Here is a 20,158-nt window from a genome sequence, read left to right as displayed (position 1 = left end):
TTAGATAAGAATAACAAACACTTAGCACTTACCACTGGAGAAATTTAAACACTGGAGGGGTTCAATAATAGTACTGTGATTGTTATTTCTTAAAAGTATTTGTATTTTAGAGAAATATATATATTTCTGTGGGAGAGGAATAGGTAGGGGTATATATGAAACAAAATTGGAAATTAGTTAATAATTGTTGAAACTGGTTAATGTGTTCACAGTAAAAACTTTCTGCAGGGCATTTGGTAATATGAATTAATGGACTTTAAAAAATGTTCACAGAACTTTGACTTGGGAATTTGTTTAGAAATTTATCTTAAGGAGATAATCAGACAAGGGCAGAAAGTTATATGTTTAAGAATGTTCATCTCAGCATTATTTTTAAATATTTGTTACTTTGTATCCTATAAGAAAAAAATAAATGTTACTTCAACAGAATGAAAAAGGAATCTAAGATAGATGAAGAAATGAGATACAAAGCACAACAGTGGCAGCTGAAGGGTGAAAACAGCTCAAAAGACCAATTTCCTCTATTTTGGATGTACTTCAGTAGAAAATGTTGGGAATCACCCTGATTCCCAATTCCCTGATTCCTGAATAGGAAAGGAGAGGGCTCCTCTCTAGGCCACCTGATCCAAATACAGTTTATACTCTTTCCTCCAGATGTGGTTCCCTAGTGAAATATCCTGATGGCTCACCAAGGCTTACTCCTATTTCCTTCTTCAGGCTCCCTTAACAAGAGCTGCTGTTTCTGCTGTTGTGCTTAACTTAAAAAAAAAATTCAAAATTACAGATAAGTTACAAGAATAATACAAAGAACTTCTGTATATCCTTCACCAAGATTTACCAACTTGTGACATTTTACCCTATTTGCTTTATGTCTTTTTATATATACACATACATACACACACACACACACACACACATTATTTTTTTGAACCAGTTAAAATGCAGACATGACACACCTTTACTCCTAAGCATTTCAGTATGTATTTTCTAAGAACAAGTATATTCTCTTATATAACAACAATGATCACAATCAGGAAATTAACATTGATACAATATCATCTAATATTCAGTCCATATTTACATTTAGTTAAAAGTCCCCAAAATGTCCTTCATAGCACGAATTCTTTTTCTGAACCAGGATCCAACTCAGGATCGCACGTTACTTTTAGTTGTCATGTCTCTTTGGTCACATTTAACTTGGAACAGTTCCTCTGCCTTTGTTTTTCAAGACGTTGACTTTTTTGAAGAGTATGGGCCAGCTGTTCTGTAGAACATTCTTCAATCTGGAGTTCTCTGCTGTTTCTTCATGATTGGATCAGCACTGTTTGCACTAGCAAAATAATGGCCACAAAAAAACCTGCAAACAACTTAACTGTCTGATGATAGGGAAATGGTTAAATAAGCTGTGATACAGCCACAAAATGTACTATTATGCAACCAGTAAGAATGATAGAGTGTATTTACTGACCTGTGAAGAAATTTCCAATTTTTAAATGAAAATAGCAGAATACAACTCAGTAGGTATAATATGAGCCCATTTTATATAATTACATATATGCATAGAAACATTGAAGATTTTACAAAAATATAATGGTGACCTATGGTCCAGAAGATTATGAGGGATTAAAAATTTTTTTTTAGTTATCTGTATTTTCTAATTTAGGTATGATGAGCATCAGGTCATCTGTGAATAGTGAAAATATTTTTTTAAAACTTTAAAAAGTAATGGGATAGCTTCACTTTTATATCTGAAGGATCACTGTGTGGAAAGGGAATAGCTATTACTTTTCTGTACTGTTATCTACCATGAATCAGCTGATTTCACTTAAAATAACTTTATCTTATTTGCTCTTTAAGACAACCCAGTGGTTTAAGGGATATATATATATATATATATATATATATATATATATATATATATATATATATATATATAACAGGGATACTATTTTGACAGATGGGGTGGGGCTGAGGCTGAGAGAAGGGGAGGATACCTTGCTCAGAGTTACCACTTACTAGTGGTAAAACTAGGACTCAAACCCAGGTCTTCAGACTATAAAGCTCTTAATTTATCCACCTCCCTCTGCTCCTGTGTGGCCCCTTTTCAAGCGTCTGCTGCCTGATTCTATCTGCATAACAGGCTTAGAACTTTTACAGTTCCCCAGCTTTTGTCTCACCATTGTATCTCTGGTGATTTTCATAGGTTTTATAAGTAGGCAAATACCTTAACTTTGATTTTTTCTACTAAACAAGAATTATATATGTGTATCTATGAACATAAATGCATTTTGCTTTCTGATGTGCTTCGAGCTTTGAGTTGCCTTTACCACGTGGCATTTTTCACAAGCAAGTTGGCTAATCAACTTCATTACCTCTTGATACCCATGGCCCCAACATCTTCCTTCTCTCAACTTTCCCTTCTACCCTTTTACCTCCCAGGTGCCTACAACTCACCCCACTCTGTATGCGTAGGTCCTTTGCCAAGGAAAGACCAGATTGTGATTTTGCATAGGTACCTATTAAATCTCTGCTAGTGGGGAGGGGCTAGGTAGACAGTCCATGTACAGTCCCAGCCACTGGAAGGCCTTTTCAACCTTGCTCCTGTCATCTTATGAGTTACTCTTATCTTTGGGTCATCTGCAAAAGCAGACTGGCAGAGAACCATATGATGGTGCTTGGACTGTCAGGGACATTAAACAGAGTCAAGAAGTCAAGTAAGGTAAGAACTCAAAAGCGCCTGCTGGCTTTAGCAACAGTCATTGGTGGACTTTGCTCGAGTGGTTTTAGTGTAGTTGCGAGAAATGGAGACGTATAGACAGAAGCGAGTACAGTGAGCTAAGGAATGGATAATAAAGATATGTAAGTGGAGACATCAAGTGGGGACTTGACTTTCAAGAAAATTATATGAGAAGAGGAAAGAAATAGGGTAAACCTAGAAGGGAGCACAGGAACAAGGGACGGTGGATTAGGGGACGGAGATCTTCAGTCTGGGTTCCCTCCTTTAATCCTCACAGGTCTATGCATGGAGTAGTATTTTCACCTGCATTTAAAAGATGAGATAATGGAGGTACAGAGAGAGTCAGCAACCTAGTCGAGGTTACATGGGATCTGAGCCAAGGCCACCAAAATCTAGAGTCCGTATGTAAGTAAAAAGGATTGCAGACTGATATGGAGAATTTGAGACTAAACACCAAAATTGTGGTGGCATCGGTCTGCATTGTGATGTCCTCTAGCAGGTCATCTTCCCCAGATGTAAGACTGGGGTGAACTCTAGGCAGAGGGGAGGCAAAAAGGTGGAAGAGAATTACAAGAAGTGGGAAGTTGAGGCCAGTGGTGTCAAAGGGTAATGGAGGTGATTAACCATCTTATCCAAACTGAGTAGTTAAAGAAGCAAGACCAAAAACTGCCCAATAAAGAAAACAAAGGAACTCAGAGTCTGGTGAGCATGGGCACAGAGTGGAAGAAGTTAGGAATCTTGGCAAAAAGTTAAGAAGAAAAACAGACAAACAAAACACAGTAGAATCCAAACTAGTTTATCAGCAGTAAGAATAGAGAGGATGGATCCAAAAGACAGAATGACAGATTCTAAGGAAGTAGATGTGGAAATCAAAGTAGATGAACTGTAGCACTATCAGGACAACTTGGTTTGAGACTCATGCTTGAGTAGCCAGCAGATGGAGTACAAATGTCCAGAATAGCACAGAGTCTCATTTGAGACTCAGCATGGAGCTTCAGTGGATGGAGCAGACTGCGGATAGGGACTGGAACTCATCAGCAGAACACACAGGTGACAGCTGGAGCAGCAGACTGTGGTGACAAGCAAGAACAATACAAGAGGGCAAAGACCAGGACACCATGGAACACTTAGATCAGGGTAGGGAAAAGAGTCAGGAAAGGACTGGTCTAGAAGGGGTGGTATAGATCATGGAAATTAAGGTAAGAGAGTTTCCAGGAGGGCATCAAAGGAAAAAAAGAAAAAAGATATGAATGTTCTAAATGTTTTGTGTCAGTCTTTCTAGGAAGTAGCCTACAAATAGTTGGCTGCATTTCCAAGTTTCACGGAATGGAGTGACCTCAGTTATTAAATGCAGTAAAGGCTACCTAAATCTCCTACCTTGCCTCTTTCCCAGGGAGAAAGAAAACCTGTCAAGTCTTTTTCCTAAGCGACATACGTTTTCTTTAACCCCTCTTCCTCTACCCCCACCCCCAGCATACTGGATAGCTGCCCTAGGCTGTTTGGGCACATGGGATGAGCTGAAATGCTTAAGAACAGCTCTTCTAAGGGAGGTCCGGAAAGACTGTTGTATTTGAGGATAATGCCAAAATTCCAGCTCTCTGATCTGCAAACTTTCAGACACTGCTTATCTTTTGTGCTTGCTCTCTAACCAAGAATATACGAGACCAGGGTCCAAAGAATTATTGCTTCCTTGTAATACTAAATCAATACTAAATATAGAACATAAGCCTATTGGGCTTAAGGATCAGGAACATTTGAAAATAAGCCTTTGTCTTAAGTTGTCTGGCTAACCTCTGAAGTGAAAGTAACACCACTCTCCATGACTGCTGCAGTTCAAAGTTACAGAAAGAACTTTCTAGTGTAGTCATCCTGTTTTGTCGCCCCTCCTTAAAGACTTAATTATTTTATAAGCATATAAAGAAAGGGGGGGGAAGGAAACATGACCAAAGGTCAGGTTATTGGTAAAATATTTAAAAATTATTTTTGTAATATTATACATCTGACTTAAATCTTTTTAAGTAAAACAGTTGTTTGGCTAATGTCATAAATACCCAGATTAGCACAAAATGTGATTTTGAGAATTAGAAAAAAACTAACGGCATCATATGGCATCAATCCATCCTGACTACATTCAATTTATTCTTTATTTAGGAACTTTCTTGATAACCAAATATTCATGTTATTTTTACTCTTATTTCTTACTTTATTTTCAGACATGCAGGTAACTAACTGTTGCTTGAAATTCTTAAATAAAAAAAATGATTTTCTAGCAAATAAGCTAAAAGCATGATATGAATATCAAGTCAATTTTTCTAGTTAGTCTTAGATTTTATTCATACAAGGACAAAACAACTAATTGAAAAGGTCAAGTGATTCTATCTTATTTTTACATAATTGACCAGTTGTTAGAGTCATGATTTGGGTAGTAGGAACCATCACGACAGATAAAGGTCATAAGAATTCTTCAACAAAACAGTACACAACCCCTTCAAGTACACTAAACTGAGCCATATTCGACCCTGGACACAAAGAGAAGCAGATCCATCTGGCAACAATGAACAGCTACGAGCAAGCTGTTACTTTTCAGAAAGCAGAAGGAAGGAAAATTATTCACCAATTACTACTGTTAATAATACATACAAAATAAAACCTTTTGACTTAATCTTTTCACAAATCAAATATAGTGTCCAGTTTCCCAAAGATAATTCATATTCCACTTTGAGATATAGTCTATCTGGTCTTTACAACAAAATCAAAACCCCATAGAATTTTCTGTAGAGCATGTATGATTTTATTTTTTTAAAAAGGTACCACACCTCTTTTCATTAAAAAGCACTTCTTTGGAGTAGCAGAGCAAGGAAGCTTAATCCCTTCAGGTGGACTTTTAAATTGGTACAAATTTTCTGGATGGCAATTTTTATCAAAACTCTAAATGTACATACCCTTTACTTAGCAGTTCCACTTCTGGAAATTTAGCCTAAGAAATTACTTGCTTAAGAACATGAAGATGCACGTGAGACTGGACAGAACCATACCCTACAATGCCATGGAGCTGCTAAACAGCATGTGAGAAACTAGTTGTGCTGACACCTTGTAATGTTGTTCAAGTGAAAAAGACAAGGTGCAGAACTGTATATACAGCATGAGCCTATTTTTGCTAAAAAAAAAAAAAAGCGTCTTAAGTTATATCTGTACACAAGCATTTGGCAGAATACACATCAAATACTGGGGAGTAGGCTTGTGGAAAAGGGGGGATTTTCACATTTTGCTTGATATATCTTATATTTTAATTTTGTACAATGACTACATATTTTTTAATTGAGGTAAAGTTCACATAACATAAAATTCACCTTTTTTTTTTGGCCGCGTGGTGTGACATGCAGTGGAAGCGTGGAGCCTTAACCACTGGACCACCAGGCAATTCCCTAAAATTCACCCTTTTAAAGCATACAATTTGTGGCTTTTAGTATAGTCACAAAGTTATATAACCATCACCACTATCTAATTTTCATCACCCCCAAAAGAAATTCCATGCCAGTTATTCTCATCCTCCTGTCCCCCCAACTCCTGGCACCCACTAATCTGCATTGTCTCTTATGAACCTGCCTCTTCTGGACATTTCATATAAGTGGAATCCTACAATATGTGACACTTTGTGCTGCCTTCTTAGCCCCTTCTTAGCTAGCTTCATCCATGTTGTAGCATGTATCAGTACTTCATTTCTTTTTATGGGTATATATATGACTTTTATAAATAAAAAAATCTGGTGGTGGGGTGGTGGTGGTGGTATGAATTGGGAAATTGGGATTAACATGTATACACTAATATGTATAAAACAGATAACTAATGAGAACCTGCTGTATAAAAAATAAAATAAAATTCAAAAAAATCTGTAAATAGCTGATTTTAATGCTACTCAAACAGAAAAACCTTACCCTTTTGTACAAATGATTTTATAGAAACTCAACAGTCTAAATCCAATGTCCATGTTAAAGTACAGTTTATTTCTATCTCCCTGCTCCTAACACTCCCTTGAATATCTACTCTCTCAGGTCCCATTTAAAAGGTTGCCCCTTCATTGACACAGCAGATCTAGTTAGCTCTTTGCCCAGCTGTACCTTCCCTATCTCCCCACCGCTACCCTCACCCCCAACATAAAAACACATTTATAGCCTATAGTGGTATAGGCAAAGGTAGAATTTGGATGTTTATGGATCTGCTATCTTTTGACAAGGACCCAGGTCTGGTTGACTAACTTCAGTACACTGACCCCACGGAGAACATGTCTGCTACAGTTTAACAAGGTAAAATACTATCATTAACTTTCATCGTAACTGGTATTTTATAGCTTTCATCTTCTGAAGAAAAATCAAGAATGCATTTTTGCCTTGTCCTTAATATCCCAGTTACCTCATTATCTGAACAAGGCAAAATTATGTAACACTGGTTGATACATAAAGCAGCACTGTCTCAGGGACTGGGCTTTCCCCTTAAAAACATGGACTGGCCATTTGCTGGCCATAGAATTTTCGTAGGAAATTCTAGCACATTTATGCTTTGGAATGACCTCAGCAATTGCTGATGACTGCAGCTGAAAAAAGAAAACAAACAAAAAACACCCCAACCCCAAACCCCAGCTGTCAACAGTTTCAATTAGGTAAAGAAAACCACATAATTCTCTTTATAGTTTTATGGGGTAATTAAAATGAAAGTAAGTAATGGATTTTCAACACACACACACACACACACACACACACACACACACACACACACTCGCCAAGCATGTGTGTAGCAGTTGCAATAAAGCACACTCTCCTATAGTTCCAGCATTAATCAGAACCTCTTACTTGATTTCTTTTTCCTTTTGAGTAGGAATGCAGGAACGCAGGTTAGGAATTGTATGTATGGAATGAGCAAATTCTACCAATTAAAACTTTGATTTCTGCCCTGGATAGGACCACCTCAATACATGAGCACTACTGCTAGAAGTAAGCTGTCCAGAGTAAAGGGAGTACATTTAAATCTTTAAGGTGGAATCCCTTTATGACAAGGATATTAATCCTGAACCCTTATTAGCAAGCAGATAAGTTGTACTAGGAGTTTTGGTTTATTTTTAAAATCACCTTCTAACTAGGTTCCAGAGGACCCAATTTAAGTTGTAGGTATCTTTATCATAGAATGATAAAAGAACCAAGATGTAATGCAGTTCTATAATACTTTTGAAAGATTGCTGACTCTCTCCCTGATAAAGCCTTATGTGTGAAACTTTGAACTAAACTCAAATTCACATTTTTCTCTCTCATACTTGTTTAACGACAAATTTATTAAACAAACTAGGTATTTCACCTTGAAATAAAAGCAAGACTAAAAGGAACACAGTACTATTGCTGTTACAAATAAGCTTCATCATACCGTTGCACAAAAAAGACATAAATACAAACATGAAAGTCATAAGTCATTTATTGAATGAATAGTATATGCAAGAATACCAATAAAAGGAAACTAATACTACAAACTACAATTCTGAAAATAAAGCCAATATAACAGGAACAAAATATACATAACATGAGAGGAATGTTTGATTTTGACCCATAATGCATTCCTTATCTTTACAATTAACCTAAATGTCTGTTAGAACAAAACTGTATACCTTGGTCTAACTTTAGTGCTTTTTAAAAAAGCAACAACATTCTAGAACACTTTTCTTTTGCTTTGAGATATTTGAGTCACACATTTGTTCAAGTACATAGATTCTGATTCAACAGTAGATCTACATATCTTGTTATTCTCTTAATATCTTGAGTAGCATGTACTCCTGAGCAAGTACTATCTGAAACTCTAAAACTGATGATCCTTGAAATAAAATGTATTTCATTCAGTTGTGGGTTTTTAATAAACTGAGATGAAAGTAAAACTCACCCCTCCCATCCCCCCTCCCCCCAGGAACAAAGAGCTCTTATTAAAGTATAGAAACTCAAGTCTATCTTTCTACTCTAAAGAACATTTCTTACTAACATTTCTGGTAAGGCAATAAATGCTCCAGAATAATCTTCAATATACGCTTGCAAAGATTACACTGTTTAATATCGATAACGAAAACAAAACAAAAAAGAAAAAAAAAGGAGAAAAGAAAAGACGCTTCAAAATTTCAAGCTAAAATACGCATAAAAGACAGTCATGGCAGTATTTTTTGAAATGATGTAAATGTTATATACTTATCAAATAATGTCATGCTTATTAAAACTACAGTTAAGGACTTAGGAGATGAACAGTAAATACACTGCTGAGGTCCATTTTTCTAAATAGTCATACCACGATGTAATTACTACCCAGAAGATGATGATGCTACTTGGGAACATAAGTACTGTACAATTTTTACATTGTAAGGCACTTTTACTCAGCATGTGACGAAAACATGGATAGAGAATCAAAATATTGGAGGTTTACAACCAAAGGTGATTTTTCATGTGACTTCAATTTACATTTCAATTTTTAATGAAAGACTATTTAGCCAATCACACCACAGTGAGAAAAATAGGTAGCCAGCCACTTATCTAGCCAACCAAATGGTAAAGTGCTATTCTGGTTGCTAGTGGCAGAGAAAGGGTTGAAGAAACCCATACAAAGTCATACAGTTTATTACATAACAAATCCATTAACTGACAGCTATTGTATTTGAAGTTCATTACATGATTATTGACTGGCCATTATTACCCCCGGCACCTTCCATTTTTCCTAAAAACATCATTACAGTAGTTGTCCAAAAATGAAGGTGCTCTATTATTCCATGGGTAAGTCTATGGCACACAATGTAAAAAATAATCTAGACACAGTGATTCAAAGATTTAAAATAATGGGTTTCAAGCTGCTGTAAGGAAATAAAATACAGATCCTTTGGGAAAAGTCACATAGCTTGGTAAACAAACATCTAGATCTGTCGTTGCACTTCAAGTCATGGTGAATTTTGAAAATTCATCACATACACACACACAAAATCCAATGGTATATTTAGAGTAAAAGAGAAAAACATATAGGGCAATCCACTACTAAAGCTAGTTTCCTTCTAAAAATAATAAAAGATGGTTAAAATAAAGCAATCATCGAGTCCCTTGATTTAAGTAAATGTGTGAATACACACTTGACAAATGTGACTTTAAGGGACTAGCAGTTAAAAAAAATCAGTCGTTAAGCACAGTGTAATTTTCCACCTGTTACATTTTTAAAATGCTTTTCCATAAGCTGCAGAATATCTCAATGTACAGTCAAGTTAACATGTTATTTCTTGTTGGCTAATTTGCTTTAATGTGGTAGGTTAACTAATAATTCAGAAATCAGAATCCCTACCCTTGATATTGAGGTGCTATGGTAATATTCGGCAGAACACAACTAAAATTTTTTGGTTTTGCCATAAAGAAATATATAAATGTGCTTCAGCAGGTAAGTGGAAGAAAATATCACTAGCTAGAAATGCCAGTGTGAAAATCCTTTCTAAAAAGCTGGGTTCTTAGGCTTTGAGGAACAATTCTGATGACCAATAAAACAACACTGAACCCTACCAGAAGAAAAATAGGGCACAGAATCTTATTTTATAGATAAGCAAAGCAATGAATGAAAACATTAAAAATATTAAATAAAGTTTCTAAAATAGTGGTCACAAAATTAAAAATAAATACTGTTTTATGCAAAGACTGTTTTTTTTTTTTTTTTTACTTCTACAGCACATGAGATCTCCTTACATACTTTGGGCCAATATATGAAGTGTTCCACAACAACGCGGCACTTGAGAGGAACGGGTTTCAGACACGGTGGCCAAAGTCCTTAGTAAGTGGTAACCCTTTAAAGGTTAAAGAGGCTTAATTTGCTGTTGCCAAATGTTAGTTTAAACTTGAAAGGATCCAATCATTTTGCTAGAAGCTCTTTGTATGATATGAAAAGAGAAGAGGGTTACTTTCAAGAGAATTTTGCCGTAAGCACTGGAGCTCAGAGCTTATAATCACCAGTTGCCTGAGTCCATGCTGGTCAGTGAGAACAACTTTAACAGGAACCAAATGAAAAGCTTTAGCACACTTCTTGGAAGAGATTTTTAGCATGTGCTGTCGAAGCCAAGAGAAAAAGAAGGTTCTCTTCATTTCTAGCCTCCATTACTTGAGTGTGGAAAAAAAATTCATAAATTCCCATGTGCTGCCACCAGAGGCGTGTTTGCACTGTAAAGTGAAATTTGCTTATGCTTTCCCTTGAGTATGAATCCACTGAACAAACTTAGACACTCTAAACAGTAGAACTTTGTTCAGTCCAGAAATATAGCTTACTTCATTTCAATGTCTGCTTTAACTGTTGACACTATACACAGGGTTAATAGTGTTTCAATTGCTTCCCAGAAACTGCGAACTACAGCTACGTAATATCAACATGTCAAACTCTGCCATCTAGTGAAGGCTCATAAAACAAACAAGATGTTTTTAGGCAGTTCAATGAAGGATCTAAGAGTTGGGCAGTAAAAAGTTACAAACCCTTTTTGATTTTAGAAAACAGTGAAAAAAGAATAGTAGTTATGGATGTCTTATTCATTCCCAGTTTTCTAACTCTGTCCCATGAACCTGTTTAAAAGATGATAAAAAAATGTAAAATATGATGCTTGAGGGGAACACAATAATATAATGTTATTGAGGAGCAAGAATATCTCATTGGTTTGACATTACAACTACATTTACTGATAAAGTGGATAGCTTGTGTTTACTGTTACAAAATCAGCTAGTTAAAAGAAAAAAACTATGCAAGCCTACACATCCTCAGCATTCTAGTAACATGCTTAACTAAACATAATAGCATTAAAAAAATCATACTGCACATTATTACCTCAATACGTATTTATCAGTGTGTATACTGTATCCTGACAACAGAGCCAATATAATTAACTTTCATACCTAGTTTCCATTAAGTTGCTGCTGAGTTAGTTGTTGCTGATCAATTTCTACTTTTCCCCGGCTTTTACTCTCTCGTTCCTCATCTTCTTCATCTCTCTCATCATTTCCACTATGATTTTTACAATATAGTCTACAATGATGAAAGATAAAAATCTCAAAATGTTTTGTCATTGTTTATGAGAATATATTTATATCATTAGTGGATGAGGTCCATGCCCATTTAAAATCTGGGTTTTCTCATCCACACTAAAAAAACACCCCACAATTAGCTATAGGTCCATTTCTGTCTAAAAGAGAGAAAGGAAAGCACTCTATTAATGAAATAATAAAAGTTCGTCTGAAATAAAACCACATATGTCCAAATATAAGGCAATTCCTCACTTTGCCCAATGAGATTTAAAAAAGTTTTTGGCCAACATGAAAATATCAACTTTTAGGTATATATATGAAATAATGAAATTCTATAATGTTTCATATACATAATTTCAAAGCACATTTTAGGAAATAATATAAATTGTATATATGCTGCTGCTTTCTGCTCACATTTCATGAAACAATTTTACTCAAACTCCTCAAGTACCTTTTCATCATTAGTGTCCTGGCCTTTACTAGAACACCTTTATGAGTCACCTAACAGTTTTCCAGGTACTGCATTTAGCTATGTTTCTCATGATGTAGACTGGCTCCTTCAATTTCTTTTTTTTCCCATGACACTGACCTTCTGGGAAGAGTCAGACCATATGCCTCGTCAACTACACCACATTCTGGATTTATCTAACTGTGGTAATGTTTTTGTTTTGTTTTGTTTTTTAAGAGTCTTTTTTACAGTTTTTTTTTTCATTTTTTGGCCGCTCTGCACGGCTTGTGGGATCTTAGTTCCCTGACCAGGGACTGAACCCAGGCCACGACAGTGGAAGAGCCGAGTCCTAACCACTGGACCGCCAGGGAAGTCCCTGCGGTAATGTTTTATTTGGTTTTCTCTCACCCTTTATTTCCTGTAAACTAGAAACAAGGTCTAAGGGCTTGGTTAAGTTTAGGTTCAACTTTCCTTTGTTACTCCAGGATACTTTGTAGGTAATCCTGCATACCTCAGGATGCATGTAATTCCAGAATGTCCTGCTATGAGTGTGCTGTTTTCACTTGCTTAAGGTGGTAGAAATGGCCAGATTTCTCTATCGTAAGGGTAAGTATTCCCTGTTTGAAATTAACAAACCATCTCTGGAGGGATACTTTGACATCATGCTGTTCTGACAACCTTTTACTTGGGTATATACACTATATACTTGAAATTCATTGTTTTTAATGAAAATTGCAATGCAGGTGATTTTGAACAAAGGTTTAGGCCACTTTACTGTATACACATCAATATATTTTTTATAGTTAACCACCCCTACAATAGTCAAAGAAGGGTGGGAGCTGATCTGAGCTCAGTTTTAGATCAATTATACACAAGATGACAAGATGGAACAATGCTTAAAAAATGTTCAGTGGATGCCCTCTTGTGGTCAGCAACGGATAAAAGATGATCACAGGAATTCATCTGCCACAAATGATGTAAGACTAGGTTTAACATGAAAAGTTTCTAACAAGTGAGTAGAATAAACGGCAGGGGTGGGGCTGTGGGGGCAGCAATAACAACTGACTTCTGACCTAGTTTTGCTCATCATTTTTTTTTTTTGCGGTACGCGGGCCTTCCCACCGCCGCGGCCTCTCCCCCCGCAGAGCACAGGCTCAGGACACGCAGGCCCAGCGGCCATGGCTCACAGGCCCAGACGCTCCGAGGCATGTGGGATCCTCCCGGACCAGGGCACGAACCCGCGTCCCCCGCATTGGCAGGCGGGCTCTCAACCACTGCACCACCAGGGAAGCCCCCATCATTTTTTATTCTTAAAATATTTTCAAAGAACTATGGAGAATTTCTACTCTTCAAACTCTGCATGTTAGGAATCACTTTTTAAATCATGAGTTCAAATATCAAATATCACTTCTATATAGTGCACCTATGAAGTATATCCCCCCAAATATAACCTGAATCTAATTAAGCCTTTGAGCCAACTTACAAATTACAGGATATACAGAGGGGTAGAGAAATGAGGTAAATGACATCAGGAAAACGCAAATTGATAAATCTAGAATATGGGACTTTTGCAGGACAACTTATCAGGGTTCTTTAACAGGTAGGAGGAAAAGGCAAGGGTGGAGTGGGGACTGCTCTATATTGAGTGAGACTTAAGAGACATCCATTAAATGCAATGTAAGGACCTTGCATGTATTGAGGTTTGAACAAATCAAGTCTAAAAAGACATCTTCAAGACAACTAGGGAAATGCGAAAGTGAACTGGGTATAAGACAATACTAAGAACTTACTGTTAATTTTATAAGATGTGATGATAGCATAGTGATATTAAAGTATGTAAGGATAAAATGACAGGAGATCTGGGATTCTGCTTTAACATACCTCAGAAAGAAAAAAAAATGTAGATGAAACCACCATGGCAATAAGTTGGTACCTGCTGAAACTGGGGTTGTTATACTCTTCTATTTTTGTGGACTTTTAGAAATTTTTGTAAGAGTTTTATCTAAAAGGATAAGCCCTTTCTTGTTAGAACAAATTTTAATCTTTTTATGGGATTATTTTTCACTCAAGGACTATTTCCCATAGGCCTATTATGTGTCTTTCACCAGTCTGGACAGCAAGGCCGCAGGTGCTGACCAGTCAAACAAGATCTCTGCTGTCACAGAACTTACTGTTTTATGGTGGGAGACTGACATTTTAGAAAAATACATATTTAAATAGCTTAGAAAATACAATAAAACAGGATAAACAGATCACTATATAATCTTCCCTCGCCTTTTTAATATGAATATATTCAGGATCCAGAAAGGGCTGGTAAAGAAAGAAAGCAAGTCACATGTAGGAGGGAAGGAAGCCACTTCATTCAGAAATATTCCTCCTTGCATTTCCTTTCATTTGTCCATTCTTCTCTCCCCAAACTGCCTGCTTATGGACTCATTTGAACTCCATGGTCTCTATGAAAAAGTCTGGAATCCACTTCTGAGCAGATTTAAGAAACAAATTTCAATGTGAAAAAGTAAAAAGAGCATTTCAAATCATCATGGATCCCAGTCCAAATACTTTTGTTTAGAGATGATCACTGCAACATGGTTTTCTAACAGCTAAAAAATAAAAGCCATCTAAATGTCTAAAAAGAGAACTGATTAAACAAACTAATACACCCATACACTGGAATACTACGCAACCATTAAAATGGTGATGTACAACTGTTTAATGTCACAGAAAAAAAATGCCTCTACTAAAGATATAGTAAGTGGAAAACAGGTTATAAAAGAGTATATATAAGAAAGTTTTGTTTTTAGAAATATACACGTATATACAATCACACAAATGTCTAGAAGAAAATATTCCAAAAGATTTAAAGTTATTATCTCTGGTGGTAGAATTAAAGTTGACATTTAGTTTTATTTTTCTTATCTATACTTTCCATCTTTTCCTGAAATGAAAACGGATAACTATTGTGCAAATATCTAAATAAAGTTAAAATGTAAACACAATAATTCTCCACATATCTGATTCTAAATATTTTAAATGGGCCTGTTATTTTAAAATATTATTGGCTACTTTTAAAAATAATGGATTGCTCATGAACCATATAAAGGAGAATATAAAATTGCCTCTTCTGCACCCCTATGCAATGAATGAGAGATGACAACTATTAAGTTTGCTGACTATGCTCCTAGAAAATTTTCTGTGTATAAAAAACATACACATATCTTGTATATGTGTGTACACATGTACTTTTTATATGCTAAAATAGAATTATGCAACTTTTTCCCGACTCAATCATTGAAATACCTCTCCACAACTCTACACATGGGTCTACTTTATTCTTTAATTTCTGCATAGTATTCCACTAGATGCATGTATGTACTAAAATTTATTTACTAAGTCTCCTAATAGAATTCCGATTTGATTTTCTTTCTTTCCTTCTTTCTCTCTCCCCTTCCTTCCTTCCTTCTTCCCTCCCTCCCTTCCTTTCTTTCTCTCATTCTCCCTCCCTCCCTCCCTCCCTCTCTCTCTCTTTCTTTCTTTGCTATTGTGGGTGAAAAGTTAAAAATCTTTTCCCATTCCACATGAGAATTTCACCTTTGGTTAACTCTTTAGCTCTCTTCCTCTAGCAACTTAACAAAAATTAGTGTGTCAACTATTTTACTAAGCTATGTTACCCCCCAGTTGGTAGACTGTATCTGGACTGGGAAAAATATGCATATTCTGATAAGAAGTCTTATCTTTGGTCCTCTTGCAGTGTGGTGTAACCTGAAAATTATCTATGCCTATATGACTGTTGTTAAGAGGTGCTGACTCCAATGGGGTATGAGGCTTTTCCCCAATGTGGATCATATCTTATTGGACCTGAGCTGTACTGCTACAATGACTGCTGCAAGGACTCTCAGAGAAGATGAATATTTGATGCCACCCTGCTGGCAAGCTGTAGTTCCTGTCTATATCCTTCCTGAGTAGACTGATGCCATCTGGGGTAATCCTGTCAGTTTGAAGTATAGTTGAGTCTAAGAGGATGCCCTAGTGGGTGTTGCCACTATCACTAACGATAATGCAATGACACTCCTTGCACATACATTTCTGCACTGTTGTCTGCTCAATCCCTACAAGCACACTAGTAGCAAAAGATATACATTATTTTAAGGTTTTCATCTCCAATAATAAATTGCTCTCCTAAAAAGTTGTACCAATTTATTATATTCAACCTTAACATGGAATAAGAATGCCTGTGTCTCAAAAACCTAGCTAACAGTAGATAGTCTAAATCCTATTCATCTTTACCAAAATTGGTAAGATCTTGTTTTAATTTGCATTTGCTTCATTACTAATAAGGTTGGACAGTTTTTCATGTGCTTATAACCCATGGTTATTTCCTTCTATAAACTGCCTGTTCATGTCCTTTACCCATTTTTTAAACTGGGTTGTGCTTTTCTTAATGATTTGGAGTTCTCTTTATTTAGTCTAATTTTAATGTAGTCAAATAAAAGTTCTGAGTTCCCTATCATGCTTAGAAAGGCCACCTATACTCACAATTGTTTTCTTTTCTTTTCCTTTGTTTTTAAAATTTTTATTGGAGTATAGTTGACTTACAATGTTGTGTTAGTTTCAGGTGTACAGCAAAGTGAATCAGTTGTACATACACATACGTATATCCATTCTTTTTCGGATTCTTTTCCCATATAGGTTATTAGGGAATATTGAGTAGAGTTCCCTGGGTCAAGACTGTTTTCTAAATGGAGAGCCAACTGTATAGATATCAGGTACTGAATTAATCCATTCTGTCTCCACATATATAAAATGCTACCATAATTATTTATAAGATTCCAACAAAGACATGGATCTATCTTCTGTGATCTTTATCACTGGGCCAGTATCATACTGTTTTAATTACTATATGATTGGCTTTGATATCTAACAGGGGATTTCTACTCTCAATTGCATTAAAAATTTTCTTGGCTTCATGTGATAAATTAGTTGGCTACCCCAATATCTATCCCCCACCACCCTCCATAGTACTAAACCATATTTTGTTTGGATAGCAATGTGTCCACTAAGAGTATATTTCCCAGCCTCCTTTGGACATGTGACTAAGTTCTGGCAAATGAGATGCTGAGCAGAAGCATGTATGGAACTTCCAGGAAGGCTGATTAAAGCCTGACGCAGCTGGAGCAACAGCTACTTTGTCCTTCCATCTTCCTTTGCCCTTGCTTCCTCCTGCTTCCTATGGAAGGAAGCCCAAGGAGGAGACAGCAGAAAGACGCCAATGGGGGCCAACGATAACACTGAAAAGCTGCCTACCACATCTGCACTGCTTTCCTCTGGACGTCTTTTAGGGGAGAAACAAACTTCTATCTTGTTTAAGCTTCTATTTCTTTTCCTGTTATATAAGGTAAGAATCATTACTAATAGACAATAATACCACATTTACTTTTTTAGATAAAACTGTCAAAAAGTTGGATTTCATTAAAATTGTATTAAGTATATAGATTAATTTGGGGAGAATAGGTATCTTTCAAAGTTCAGTCTATCAAGGAACATAATATATTTCGTCATTCATTGGGGTCCTATGTAAAATGCTATTTTTTAAAAAAGGTTCACCATTGGTGTATGTGTATGCACGTGTGTGCGTGTGCGTGTGTGGTGGGATAGACATTTTTCCTTTACATTTTCTAAGTAGTTATTACTGGAATTGTTTTTAAAAATTCATCTCATATTCAGCAGCCTTACTTGAGCTCTTATAAATTTTAATAAATTCAGAGTTGATTTCTTTGGATTTTCTTGGTAGACAGTAATATCAATAATATTGACAATTTTATTTTTCTCCTTCACAACATTTACTATACATTTTCCTCCCTTTTCTCATTGCACAGGCTTAACCCTCCAGAAAAAGTGAAAGTAACGTTGGCAGTTGGCATCCTTGTCTTGTTCCTGATCTGAATGAAAGTGTATTGATACAGTGGCTCTCAATTAGAGATGAACGTGAGAATCACCTGCGGAGTCATCAAAATACATGGTTTGGGCCTCAACCCACTGAATTTAAATCTGAGGGTAGGGCCTAGGCATGAACATTTCTAAAGAGGGCCGTATCCACCTCCAGGCGATTCTGAGGCTCAGCTCTGGCTAAGAACCATGGTCCATTTACTTTAACACTAAATAAGCTGTTTGCCGTTTTTGTCTCTCTTAACACTCTATTAAGACTCCTAGCTTACCACCAAGAGCACTCTTGCTACCTTACTTTAAAATTCAGAAATGGATGTTGAATGGTATCAAATGTCTTTTCACTATCCACTAGGAAAGCACTAGGATTTTTCTTTATTAATTGTAACAGGTCACATTTATATATTTCCTAATTTTGAATAATCTTTAAATTGTTAGACTACAGCCCTGGATTTGATTTTCTAATATTTTATTTCAGATTTTGGTACATATATTTATAAAAGTTAAGACTGTTCTCTAGTTTTAAAATTTTTGTTGTTAAATGCTGTCTTTGTTAGGTTTTGTGTCACAGCTATGCACATGTTACAGAATGAACCAAGAAATTTTCCATTTTTTGCTATGGAAAAATCAAAGAAAATCCAAAGAAATCCACTCTGAATTTATTAAAATTTATAAGAGCTCAGTAAGGCTGAGCTCTTGCTATGGTGCTGGACGTCTTTAAATAACATTGGAATTATCTGTTCCTTCAAGGCTTGAGAGAACTCACTTGAAAAACACGTGCCTTTATTATTAAGCAAAGTTTGGCCAATTTTATAATACAGCATTAGCACCTCATGCAATCACCCAAATGACTTGGTGACTGCTTATGCAAACTGCTTTGTCCATGGAATAGTAGACCCTGAGTCTCTGGTTTATTGCACGCTGGGAACGTGAGAGCAAAGAAGTGCTTTACAACTTGCAAAGGCAAACCAAATAAATATTCAGGGATCTCTACCAACTTATTCTCCATTCGATTAAACAAAGGGAACCATTGTAGATTCACAATGATAACACTAGCCCAACGCAGCACTGGTAAGTGGAGGGCCATAAAAAAGAGGGTAACATGTAAGCCCAAATCTCCAAACCTTACTCTTTCATCGGTCTTCCAAGTGTCTTTCAACTTCTGCCTTCACAACTACATCCTATTCTAAGTTACCCACAATTCTCACCTGGACCCTCAGCAGTAGCCTCCTACCACCCACCCCCTCATTTGCACCCTTGTTTCTCTCCCATCTTAGGGCCTTGCACACGCTCTTCTCTCTGCCTAGAACACCTTCCCAATGCCCACATTCATTTAGCCCTTCATATCTCTGCTCAAGCACTATTTCCTTAAGGAAATTCCCAAACACTCCCCCACTACAGACTCGTAGGTTAGCTCCTCCTTGTTACATGCTGTCACAGTGCTTTGTAACATCTTTTACAGCACTTACAAAGTTTATGATTGTATATTTATGTGAGAATTTAATTGATATATCTCTCTCCCACTAGACTGTAAGCTTTCATGAGGACACTGTCTCTGTCTGTTTTGATCACTATTGTATGCCCAGCTCCTAGCACAATGCCTGGCACACAGGACCAGAAAAATACTGATTGAATGAATGCTAATCCAGGGATGTGTAGGCAGAGGAAAATGTCAATTGCAGTACTCATTTCTTATACAGAGTCCTTAGCATTCTACACTTGGCTAAACACCACCTAAGAAGAGTGAGCAAGTAAACTAATGTCATCTATTTAAGGGCAGTTACTTACTGACAAGCTTAGGAAAATGGACAATTGTTGTTCTCTTACTTGTAAATTCCTCGTGACATATTTTCAATGTATTTAGCTTTGTCTTGTACTCCACAGTGGTAATGGTAAGTCTTAACACAGGCTTTTATTTCACATCCAATAGTAGCACCGGGCTGACTGCAAAGTGTACATTTCTGTTTAAGGGAAGAGAAA

At 36.4% G+C, this 20,158-nt stretch overlaps 1 protein-coding gene across 1 annotated transcript in view; it reads right to left on the bottom strand.

The window, feature by feature from the left end:
- Positions 1 to 11,661: 11,661 nt before the first annotated feature.
- The window catches only part of PHF6 (PHD finger protein 6), a gene marked incomplete at both ends in the record, with an annotated part of 45,470 nt that continues 36,973 nt past the window's right edge, over positions 11,662 to 20,158 (bottom strand). The window contains 2 exons of the mRNA XM_079727076.1: positions 11,662 to 11,791; positions 20,006 to 20,139. Of these exons, the coding sequence (XP_079583202.1) occupies positions 11,662 to 11,791; positions 20,006 to 20,139 (264 nt within the window). The remainder of the gene's footprint in view (positions 11,792 to 20,005; positions 20,140 to 20,158) is intronic.

This window comes from Hyperoodon ampullatus (genome assembly GCF_949752795.1).
Source record: "Hyperoodon ampullatus genome assembly, chromosome: X".
NCBI lineage: Eukaryota > Metazoa > Chordata > Mammalia > Artiodactyla > Ziphiidae > Hyperoodon > Hyperoodon ampullatus.
Note: the sequence above shows the minus strand (reverse complement) of the source record. Positions and strands in the feature narration are given on the sequence as shown.